This window comes from Aplidium turbinatum, chromosome 5 (assembly GCF_918807975.1).
Source record: "Aplidium turbinatum chromosome 5, kaAplTurb1.1, whole genome shotgun sequence".
Taxonomy (NCBI): domain Eukaryota; kingdom Metazoa; phylum Chordata; class Ascidiacea; order Aplousobranchia; family Polyclinidae; genus Aplidium; species Aplidium turbinatum.
Genome location: NC_137476.1, coordinates 21,450,591 through 21,463,337, shown reverse-complemented (window position 1 = coordinate 21,463,337; position 12,747 = coordinate 21,450,591). Strand labels below are relative to the sequence as shown.

Here is a 12,747-nt window from a genome sequence, read left to right as displayed (position 1 = left end):
TCTACATCTCATGTGATCTGTTTCCCACCGCATAATTTACTCGCAATCATTCTCGTATCATTTGTTCAGTTTGTGCTTTCAGTCCAGAGTGTCGTTACAGTTACAGTGCATAGTCAAATTTATCTTACGATTTTTCATTTTATGTATTGCAGATTAAATTTCTGATGAGGACACACGTACGTGTCGAAAACGTTTGAGTTTATTTTATTTTAATTATGTTATATTTTGTGTGAAATAAAGTATGTTAAACCCGCTAAAGTTACTATGTTTTATTTCTTTATGGTTCAACAAAGCAAACTCTCTACCAAAGCTTTATCTTTTATATCACTTCGTAAATTTGAATAAAATGTGAAAGAGCAGATCTGACTTCATTTTTTTTAATATTTATTTTAGAACCTAAAGCTTACCCGGGCTGTATTAAAATGACAACCATGATATGTTTTTTAGCCATTGTGAGTGATTTTTAAGGAATTTCCTGTAAATTTTATGATTCAAAGAGTTTGCATGTGAAGTGACAGCTGAAGTAGAAAAATTTTGAATCTAGCAAACAAGTTGAATGTGATTTATGAGCAATTGTTCAAGTTAACTTCTTGTATGCAACTGGAGTAGGCCTCCACAGCTCAGCCTGCACTCACCAAAAGAGTGCAAGTCACTTTCAAAAGTGAATGTCTTGTGAACGATCTATAATCCATAATAATCTATAATCCTTTAAATTTTCTTGTGCTAAAGTAGAAGACCTATCATTGTACTGTAACGAATTTAAAAACGAAAGTGGAATTTGATACACCATAATAATTATGTGTGTTTATATATAGCACTGCATCCATCACAGATATGTGTGGCTTCTCAGTGCTTTACAAAGCAGACAGTATCAGTGCAGCCGCATAGAGACGCAACCGAGTAGCCTACATTAGTACCCGAAACCATTATATTGCTAAGTGCCAAGCAGAAATATCTTTTAAAAAGTCTTTGGTGTGACCTGACAGGGCATCGAACTAATGTCCTCCGTTTCAGAGGCGGCACACTATCCACTGAGCCATCGTGCCTCATTGTTTCTATTTTTATCTTTGTTTATTATTATTTATTAAGGTAAATTTGATAATAGACTGTTCCAAAAGCAAACGCGATTGATGATTGGAAGGCAACAAATATATTAGCAACCACTTAAAGTTAAAATGTACAGTATCATAATTTCAACATCATTCACTTTCTTTCTGGTTTAGAGAAACTGAAGAGCGCCATCTACGCGAAAGACTCGAACGCGAGAGAATGGCTTTGATTGAAGAAAAAAGACTCGAAGAAGAGAGCATGAGAAGGAAAGGCAAGAAATCAAAAAAAGAAGACGCTGGAAAAAGAAGCATTTCTGGCAAGTACATGCAGTTGCGTGTTGGTGGATGGTGTTCCCGGTCCCTGTATGCCCAATGTTTTCTATTCTTTAATTTTTACTAATTTGTGTCATGATTAGTGATCAGACACCGGATTCGTCAGGGGTCGTTTTTGGCTACTGCGTATCCAACACAATCAATTACAGTGTTTTTGGTTGAGGTTCTGTGGCCGACAGCACATGCTTCTGCCTCCCAGGTCATCAACGTTCCTCAAAGTACACTCGCTTCATAGCCGAGTGATGAGAGCCCTGGAACGATACTCGAAAGGGCGCCAGCTTGACACCGCTCAAGAGGATATAGTTGTGTCTTTGGCAAGACACTTAAAGGCGCGCCTGAAAGTGGACACGAAGATTGGCTTTCTTGCCTTCCCGTCAACTTAATCTAAATCTTCAACCACCGGGCGTATGCCTGGATACGACAAACAAACGTACACTGAGATAGAACTGAAAAGCAGCCAGTTGCAAATTGTAACTTAGTGCGTCATATTTCAATTTTGTTCCATGGTAGCTCAGTAGATGAAATGCCTACCTCAGGATTGGTAAACATGGATTCGAAATCCCGCATGGTTAATAGTTATATGAAAATAGCCCCAATTGTTTGTCCTTTTTGTCCCTGCATACAACTGATCACTGTGGAAAATTGTTTATTATAATTAGATACTTGGCTGAGCTGTGAGCACTGAGAGCATCGCATACTTGTGTATCATGAACCTGCCAGAACTTTGCGTTCTCAACATCCATTGCTTTATGTAAGACGCAATATGGGAATAATACCTTCTCAATTGATGCTGTCTGTTGCTGGAATTGTTTGCCTGTTTGTGGAAAAGAAGCTGCAAATTTAAATGAATCTAAAACTTTCTATTTTACTGAACATTGTGAATGAAAGTACTATATTATTTTATCACCATCGTCATGTACAGCGCCCAGAAGCATAGTTTGCACTGTGGATGTGGTGTTATTATTGTTATTATACCTACGTAGATAAAGCCTTCCGTAAAAACACTCTTTATTATAAGTAGGCCCATGATGTCACTGCAGGCAAGCAGGATACCAGCTCGACGGGAACCGCCGCGGGAAGCCGAGGAGACAAATCACAATTGAAGACAATTGCATCAGTTGGTATTGTGGTGCAGTCTTGTTCATCGCATGAAGTTCTTGACAAAGTTAGACCTGAATCCAGAACAACAGACAGACTTGATTCTGAAGATACGAAGAAGTAAGATTTTGTTTGGACTAGAATTTGTAAACAAAGCTTTGAAGCTGAGCGAAACAACTCTACACTAGACGACAAAAATGGTAGATATCACCATTCAATTCGGTATTAAATTACTTGAAATGTAAAGGATAAAGAAAATGCTCAAAGCAAAAATAAGATTTGACAACGCACAAGCAAAACAAACTGCAGACATATGATTGCTTTTTCGTTGTCGAATATATCGGCTTAACCTTCCTAGGCTTGAAACCATTGCCAAACTGTTTCGTTGATAGGCTCGATAGTATTCACTAGCAACTAATGCTATTGAAGCCACTTGGAAGATGCACAATATAGACTTTTCCTGTATTGTGATCTTCCACTTATTTGGAAGAAGCTCAAGCATTTTGCTATTAAACTTATCAACTTTTGACGTCACAAAGTTGCTCAAGCGGACGCAGCAGAAAAACGATTTAAATGATTAAAAACATTGTTTGACCTTCCATCGCTGAACGCTGTTAAGATCAGTTCTTGCTAGTTAGTAAGCTATACTAACTATATCATTCCCTTCTTGTGTAAAAGAAGCAATGATAATGATTATTCAAACCCATGAAAAAAATCAGGGCTGTGGAGTAGGAGAGGTTTTGGCGTGTTCGGAGTCGTTAAAAAGGCCTACTCCGGCTTGATACCAAACGATGAACAATGAATTTTTTGTTTGTGATTTGTTTCATCATATTATTTCTTGTTCCCCGTCTTTATCTCTACTCGAAAATAGAAATGTGTTCTCAGTTTTTGTGAAAGTCGCCGTTTTAGTTTCGATCACAACTTGAGTGAAATAAATTTAAAAAAAAATCTGGCCACACTGAAGTCGGAATCGGTCAGTTAGAAGCCGAGGAGTCGGAGTCGTATATTTTTCACCCGATTCCACAGCTCTGGAAAAAAATCACTTCAGTTAATTGTTTCACTCATGCGTGTTGTCTTAGTGTCTGAAGATTTTTTAAATAATTTCTTTTGTATCTTGAAAATTAAATTATCAGGTCAAAGAAAAGACGTCGCAATACGACTGATTTCACGCATGGCAAAATCCCAGAAGAGAATAATCGAGGATTCTCGGACGCTGATCTTTTTCTTCAGCAACATTTTAGGACGTTCGACAAAACCTTCAAAGACATATCATCGATCGTGCAGTACTGGGATCGCACTAAACTGATTGTCACCCAATCATGGTCTCAAGAAGGCGCAGTTGTTCCAGCTCCTTCAGCCGAAGAAGGTGCCACTGCAGTGTCAAAATTAGGCTACAACAGTAAATCCATCTCTACTAAAAAAAATTTTCTCTGAAACGTTGAACCTTAGACAAACAATAACATAGACTCTAAAATGTTCAGCAAACGAATAGTCCGTAAATATCTCAATGTTTTCATGCTGTATTTAATCTTGCTTCAATGTTGTTTTTTGTGATGGTGAAGGGATTAACAATTTGTCACGTGACAAAGCTCCTCAATCCATGAAGAAAGGGAGCAAGAAAGAAAGAGAAAAGGAGCGTCAGGAGAGGTTGGAAAAAGAAAGGATAGAGAAAGAGAAAGCTGTAAAACTTGAAAAAGAGAAGGCAGACAGGGAAAAACAGGAGGTGAAACACAGAGCTTTGTTAGTGTAGTTGTAGGGCTGTAGGCTTAGTGTAGCTAATCACTGTGTCTACAGTCTACACGGTATATTAGTATTGCAAGTCTCCTTCTGGTTAAAATCCACCTGATTTTGTCGTGTTTCATTCAGCGCTGTATTAACTCCGGCAACAGTCTGATAATTTTTTCCATGAGCTTTGAAGCAGTCTGATATGTACAAAAAACAGTTAAAGCTCATGGAAAAAATAATGAACAAGATAAAAAGCCTGCTGATAAAGTTTGAAGCAGTCTGATATGTACAAAAAACAGTCAAACTTTATCAGCAGGCTTTTTATTTTGTTCATTAATTGATCATACTGTCTGGTTTGTTTGTTTTGTCGTTTTTGCGTGGCAACAATGGACAAAGTTATCTGCAAGAAAATTGTAATAATAATTGGCTGTCGTGAAAAATTGAAACTGTCTTACTAATGACGTCATATCACATTATTTGGCAGGGCGAGTCGTTAGAAGACCAGGCAAGGGGCTGGGACGGTATCGGTGTGCCCCACCTTCAACTGGATGCTAACGATCCCGACAATCCCTGTCACAAGTACATCCTCGGTCTGAACAGACTACCGCCTGTTGATGAGGTATTTCTTACAATTCATGGCTCTTGTCACTTTCAAGCTTAACATTATGTCATTCCTTTAACAGAGTAATTTTTGGTGCGATTGCTTGTTGACCTTCGTGGCTTCACATTAGTGCAAGTGTCAAGGTTCATTGTTATGGCGTCAAGTATTTATTTCCGCATTGCATCGACGTTTTATGTCGCGTTTTTTATTCAATTATTTATTCAACGCATACCCAGCCCAGGAGCTCACTGGTTAGTGTTCCGCCACTGCTTCCGGTGGTCGTTCTTGTGGAGTCACTGTTGTTTGGCCTGAAGCTAGTGACATTTTCCATGCACCATTGGTTATGTGAATAGTTTATGGTGCAGCGCGGGATCTGATTGTTATCTTTTGAAGCAAGCTTGGCAAGAGATGTCATAAGCTATAGGACTTGAATGATCCAGAATGAGCTATGGCTCAATAGTGTCAATACACAGGCTTGTCCATGGGAAATGTCCCATGGGATGGGATGGGATGGGACAGCACGAATTGCATTTCCCATGGGACAGTAGCTAGGCATTTTTATTTAAAAATGTTTTAGACAGATTGTCAGATGATAATGAATTGTCATAGATAGACAACTTTTCTGAACTTTAAAGTTAACAAAGTCAATAAATTTTGTCGTTTTGTATCTCTTTTTGTACATTTAGTCCTATCTAGTACACATTAGACTTAAAATTCCATAAATTTAATAACATTTATTGAATTGTATTTTGATGGGAATCCCATGGGATGGGATGGGACGGGACAGGCATGAATTGCTATGGGATGGGATGGGACAGAAAAAAATGTCCCATGGACAAGCCTGTCAATACAACCTTGTTACAGCCTTTTTTCAAGTATTGCGCGAAAAGGAAAAGTGATTAAGAAATTTTTTTATTTAGACTTTTGCAGCGACCAGGTAGGGATGAGCGATCATTTGCATTCGGATCATCGACTTGAGCTGAATAGTCAACTAAAAGCAGTTGTAGCAGTGTCCCAGCCAAACATTACTCCAGCATTGTATGCAAAATATTATAATACCAGGCAACTTTCTGAAGTGTTGTGCGAAACTTTAGTAATGCTAGGTAAACGATTGCCAAAGACCGTCAATTTTCAACTTGGAATATTTGAAAATATTTCGCCTTGTTTGTGAATAAATCACATAAATAAAGTACTGCGGTTTGAAAGGTTTGTGCGTAAATGCAATTTTTACTGTAACTGTCCTTAAAATCTAGTGCAATTTTCTCACTTTTTCTGTCAAGAAAACTCGCTTTACTTGTTAACCTATAATCAAATGATTTCATTACTTTTTAGGTTTTGAACGGTTTAGGTTTGGGGGCTAAAGGACCCCCTATCCCTCCACCTGCATTGTTTTCTGTGATTCCTTATCCTGTAAAACGCAAACCCCCAAGCTCTGACCCCTCTAGTCACTTCGAGTTCATAGCCACCTCCCTGGATGACCCGAATGCAGTTATAGATGATTCCGTCATGAAAGAGCTGGAACCCCACCAGGAAGACACGGTTTCCACAGATTTAACTCGGTAAGTGTTTAATGAAATGAATAGTTGAATACTGAAAAGTTTGAGTGTTCATCAGGACAGTTATCGTTTGTAGCACTATAGTTGCAACGTTCATCTGATGAAATTGAAAGTAAAAGCAATAAATGCAAAAAATGCAATAAACCATCCTGTTTATTGTTGCTTTTACTTTCAATTTCATCAGATGAACGTTGCAACTATACTGCTACAAACGATGTTTAATGAAATGACGCATAATTTTGCGGTTAGTTTTGATATCAATAATATAAACCCTTGCACACATTGCACAGTCAGATGATCTCGTAGTCAGTAAATCCAACACATCCAAGGGATTTGAGTTTGTGAAGGAAGGACAAGGCTTTGCTACGCATCCTTCATCTCACATTTTTGCTTCTCTTTTGCTGGGACAAAGAGGTCTCTTCTGAAATTTCCGACCAGTATCCTAAAATTTCAATGTTCTTTGCGTGGTCCTTACATTAAAGAAGTTATATCCGGCAGATTGTGAGTGTAGACTCTGTGGTAATGTGGGTCTGAAATCTGTTGATGTGTTTTTAATTCCATTGTGATAATGGTCGTGATTACCTTTTGTGTTTCAAGTTCGGATTCGAAGCGGGAAGATCATGTTTCATCTCAAGGAAAAGATAGAAAGAAGAAAGATGCCAAGTATGACGGATCCAAATCTCCTTCCTTGCGTCGGTCATCTCCGAGGAAGAATCGGAGAAGTTCTGTTGAAGGGGCAAAGTCTCCTCCACTGTCATCGACGACTGGTGCGGACGCCGACCAAATTAACACAATGGTTGAAACAATAACTGAGTTCAAGCCCTTAAAACTTAGTCATTTCAGGTTCGATATGTTATTTTTTATGTGTTTTTTTTTTGGTAGGACAGCCTAAAAAAGGTGAGTCCCATACTTGAATCCAATAATCGAAGGATGAGAAGATAAGGTTCTCATTATACTAAGCCATCGGCACTAATGATAGTAGAGTGGCCAAATCCTCTCTCCCGACCGCCTTTCGTTCAGCAACCACGCCCACCCAATTTATTACACTCCTTGGTTGAGGTGAGCGGTGTATTTCAACAACCAGCTCAAGCCGGGAGTCGAACCAGGATTGCATGGTTGGAAGCGAGCGCCTTATCCGCTGCGTCATCCCACAGGACAGCCTAAGAACTACATCAATATTTTATTTTCTATTTTCATACATCAACTCACCCACAATTTTATTTTCAAAATCTCTGTCACAAATATTGTGCAGATGGATTGTTCCCGCTTATTCTGAAGTGACGATTCGGATCTACTTCAATTCGAACGACCTTGGGCAGTTTGATCAAACCATGAATTTTGAACTGACTGGAACAAGGCGAAGATACCAGCTCTTTTGCAGGGGAGTATGTGCTTTTCCCACCATCAGCAGAGAGCCAAAGATCGTATTTCCTCATCGCAAGAAAACAAAAAATGTTGCAGATGACTTGATTTCGAAAAAATATATACTCGAAGAAGAATTTTTCGAATTTGGTCCCCTATTATGTGGGAAAACAAGAGAACGGTGCGTATGACGGCGTTGATGTTTTTTACTATGTTTAAATTGTCTTTGGATGTTAAGGGTCAGACAGCAACTTTAGAAGCAAATCAGAATCTGGGACATTTGTCGACTAGATAAACATTTACACCAGGGGTGACGAACCTTTTTGCGGTCGCGGGCCACTTTGTCAATTTCACATGAGTTATCGGGCCACACAACTTTTTAATCGTAACCTATAGACCAGTGGTTCCCAACTCGTTTTTAAATCGACCCATTTAAAAAAAAATTCAGTTTGGTAAAATCTTGCGACCCAAATTCGTAATATTTTAAAAGCCATACAAGATTGCGTTGCAAACAAACAACACTACAAGAGCAGTAACTTTTTCTGAAAATAATATGTTTTATCAAATCACTTATGAGATAGCTGTGCTGGCTTGCTGTCAGTGAGTTTTTGAAATCGAGGTGTTATTTTGCTTAGGCATAGCCGCATGTCGGCTTTAATTTCTAGCCGGTTTCGCTGTTCAGTTTTCAATATGCACATGGTGCGAAATCCAATCTCACAAAGCCAAGTTGTTGCAAATGGAATCTGTTTTTGAATCACTAATTGTGAAACTGTGGGATACACTTTGTACATGGAAGCCCAAAAGTGGATGTTTGCAGAATCTTTTGGGTATTTGTCTTTGTAGGACGCAAAAGAAATACGATTTGCTACTTCTGTCCATAAACTGTTCTGCAACATGGATGGAAAGTTGAGGCAGATCTTTTCCAACAAATGGATCAATTATCCAATCATTTTGGTTATTAACTGTTAGATATTCTCCATAGTAGTGCAAAAACTTTTTGGCAAACTGTTCCAGGTGTCCATTTATGGTTTGCTTAAAATCAACTTCCTTGCCACAAATATATTGCGTTAGCAGAGGAACGATATCGTACTCATCTCTGGTGACATAACTTTTCCAAAATATGAGTTTTCATGTTAAGCAGAAACTTTTGGGTCGCGATCCATCACCGTAAAACCGATGCCTTGCATATATAAATTTAGAGAATTCAGAGAGTAAAATATATCGGTAAGGTAAGCAACTTTTGCCTTGAAATCTTCTTGCAAAAACATCTCGGCTAATCTCACAAGTTCTGTTGCCTCAGGAAGCTAGCAATCTCCTCCCGCAAATTACAAACTCGCTTCAGGACACGACCTCGTGACAACTATCGCACCTCTGTGTGCAACTGCAATGCTTGATAATAATCAGAATCCACAAAGACGAAAACAAATGCCGATATAGTGGACTTGTTTTGATGAAGTTTACACACTTCACATCATTCAACACTTCGTGGAGCTCTTGAGACAGCTTTTTTGCAGCAAAGACCTCTCTGTGGAGAAAGCAATAAGTCCATACAGCACTTGGGGCTTTGTCTTTGAAGCGTTTTACCACACCAGACTATGTGTCGCCCAACGTGTGGAAAACTTTGTCATGGTTTGTCCAACATAGCGTTCGTGACATATAGTGCACGTTACAATATATATCCCGTAATTTTGTCAAGTTAATTTATGTTTGAGACTGAATTTTTTTTGTTGGGTTTACATTTACTAATAATAATAACAATATAAAAGCGAAAACTGTTAAAACTTCTTGCACTACGATCATGCTACAAAGCTTTCCGATGTCTCGACATGAAACGCTTCATGACTTGTGTTTATATTTTCCAGTTTTGTGATCAATCTCTTCACGTTTTAATTTTTTTTGTAGTTATTTTTTCGCCCAAGATACAATATGCCTGAAAAACAAGCGACCCAAAAAAATTATCAGGCGACCCAACTTTGGGAACCACTGCTTTAGATTAACTTGATCGAAACAAATTTTTATTCAGAAAAGCCTAACATGATATCTAGGCAACAGTTTGTTGAACATCGAACTTTGTTTGTTTGCAAGTCAAGCAAAAAACATGATTTCTAAACAAAGTTTGATGCGAAACTACCAGGAGCCTATCAAGGCGTTGTCAGTCAGAGGATAAAGATTCAAAACCAACCAAACAGATATGGAAGCTGGAAAACAGCAAAGGACAGGTTTACGGTAAGTCGGTAACAGTGAAGGCATAAAACAGCTTTGAGATGTCTTTTGTCTTGAATGCATGAGCGATTGTCAAATGGTTTTGCGGGCCGCACAAAATTCTTCGACGGGCCGCAGGTTCGTCACCTCTGATTTACACCATGGGTTGTCTTTGTAACTTTAAATTAAAATGACAAATCATGAATGGAATAATTTAAAGGAATTTTGAGATAACATGAAATACGAAGAATTGATACAGACAGTGACCGAAATGTTTCCATTTACATTTTTTTAAATAACAGGCTTATGCACTGATTGACTACATACATACAAACTATAGAAATTCTATATTGATAATTTTCTTTACAAATAATGTTTAGTTTTCTTTCAATGTAACGATTCAAAATCGTTGAAGGTACAAAGATGGAAAATATCCTGAAAACATGGAAAAGATCAACATCTTGAACACATCTCCCCTGCTGGCAAATATAAACTTCTGCTACCAGCATGACAGCAATGCCACGACGTTCCTACTGGACCCCCCAAACATGATCCTTGAACCGGCCGAATCGAAGGTAGTGACCAATAACGCTTCTTTATCGTTTTACTTCCATTGCAACAACATATATACAATCACAGTACACAAGCAATACATTGAAGGAAGACGACGCAGCGTACCCACCAATCTAACAAAATGTGTCTTTTTTATATTGATTCAATAATGGAAGACAATTTAGCGACGACAAAAGACAGATTTTGCTGCGTGGGCATCACAGCAGACAACTGGAACTAACGATAAGTTATATAGTCGTCAGGTCAGCTGCTTCCGTTTTGTCATGCCAGAGCCTTGTCAAGGTAGCGCGTGCTCTCTTACTGTGTAGTGTTTGAACCAGAAACCTTTTAAAGCTAATCAAACGCCATAACAACTAGGCTATGTATCTTCAATGACGAGGAGGCTCATTGCATATTTATGATCTATCTATAACATCGGTGATGATCTATTACGAAAGTGTGTTATTTCAGAAAAACCTCGTTTTTTGTGTATGAGATATTAGCTACAAATACACATTTCCAATGTTCTCATTTTCTTCTTACAAGCAAGCTAGCCTGCAGTAGATTTGCTACAAACGAACTCAATTTCAGATTTGTCAACTTAGTTGTTGTTTGATTTATACGTTGTTCCTTTCTTCCTCATCAAGTTCCCTTCTTATGCAACCGCCCAGTTAGTGAGATGCCAACTGTGCAAAACTGGCGTTCTTCATCGACTGGTGTTAGCCAATGTTTGTTGGCATCCCATGGTATGAGCGCGACGGGAAATTGTTATTATCAAGTGAAATTATGGCGTGAAATTAGTTTGTCTATTCGTCTCCAGCTCTTGTGGATCTGGGCGTATCCCAAGGCTGCTGGTAGGTTCGTGGACACCATCGTTTGTTGCGTGCGGGAAAATCCTGAACCAATATGTTTCAATGTCGCCTGCTTCGGTGTCAGGCCGGAGCTGGAGATAGACAGGAAGCACCTGCACTTTGATAAGGTTTGTTGTTGATTTCCGAAAGTGTTATATGTACAACTCAAATACAACTAAGTACTGCTACTTTTTCGTGTGAGTCAGGATTGTACGGATTTCAGGGTAGGTGATGGAAACCCAGTGAATGTAGCTTCGTCCATTTTGCTATGCCATGCATTCTATATGGCGCCTTGTAAATGAGACATTCAAGAACGACATGGTCAGCAGTTTCTTTCTCCGCGCGCGCAGACCGATGAGTAAGCCAAACCCCACCTGCATATTGGAATTGCTACTTTTTTTCGGTTGATGGCTAATGACCGTTAATGTTATCACCTCTTAAGCGGTTTAAAATTCTTTTTCGTGAAATATCTGCTTATGGCCGGAGAATTTGAGTGTGTAGCAGAATTTCCTTTCATAAGAACTTTTGTTAATTTAAACTGCGATTTTCTCTCAGATTCTTTTGCACCGCAAAGACTCCCGCAGCTTGTACCTGCGCAACTCTACAATGCTCCCCGTCGCGTGGCATGTCACCGGCATGGAAAACTTGGGCGACGATTTTTCTCTCAATCAAGAAAGTGGAATTGTTGAACCACGCTGCGAGTTTGCTCTCCAGCTCAACTTTAGAGCCACAAAGGCAAGCAACATAAAGAAAGCAATCCGCCTTGAGGTAAAAATGCTTTTAACAATATCTTGGTTTCTCTTGCACATTTGATACTACGCCATGTGTTTGCTAGGCACAGTTGGTGATACGCAATCAGCACAATATCTTTCAGACATTTTTCTTAGCAATCGACTTCACCTTTATGGAAAATATTACATTATATAAAATCTAGATAATAAAGTTATCAACCAATTTATTGTCATTAAAATTTAACAGGATGGGTATTTTTCATTCACATAGAACATCTATTTTCGGTTGTGCTTGTGCTCTGAAAACTATAAAGAGTTTCATTACAACGAAACCTGGTTCGACAGACCTAAGGTATCGGTTCAATTGTGACCATCAAACCTTATCCTTTTTTGTATCACAAGGTGTTAGATGCAGGAAACATCATGGGTTTGGTGCAGACCGAAAACATACAAGTAACTGCAGAGGCATATGACGTGGCCCTTGACATGAGCTTTCCAAAAGGAGCTGACGGAGGATTGGACTTCGGGAGCTTGAGAGTGCAGGATGAGACGAAGCAAACTTGTTCGTTAAAGAATAAAGGAAAATACGAAATTGGTTTCAAGTAAGCATTCTGCTCGGAAGCTTGCATAGATTGCACTTAGTAGTTCAACCACTTTAGAAAATGACTCTGAGCCCATCACGAATGA

The 12,747-nt window shown here is 38.9% G+C and overlaps 1 protein-coding gene across 1 annotated transcript in view; it reads left to right on the top strand.

The window, feature by feature from the left end:
- LOC145771027 (hydrocephalus-inducing protein homolog) overlaps positions 1-12,747 on the top strand; it is an 84,579-nt gene that overhangs the window by 45,474 nt on the left and 26,358 nt on the right. Inside the window, 12 exon segments of the mRNA XM_082582768.1 lie at positions 1,224-1,366; positions 2,423-2,600; positions 3,614-3,846; positions 4,043-4,203; positions 4,690-4,824; positions 6,139-6,365; positions 6,960-7,205; positions 7,615-7,905; positions 10,342-10,501; positions 11,299-11,457; positions 11,885-12,097; positions 12,463-12,662. Of these exon segments, the coding sequence (XP_082438894.1) occupies positions 1,224-1,366; positions 2,423-2,600; positions 3,614-3,846; positions 4,043-4,203; positions 4,690-4,824; positions 6,139-6,365; positions 6,960-7,205; positions 7,615-7,905; positions 10,342-10,501; positions 11,299-11,457; positions 11,885-12,097; positions 12,463-12,662 (2,346 nt within the window).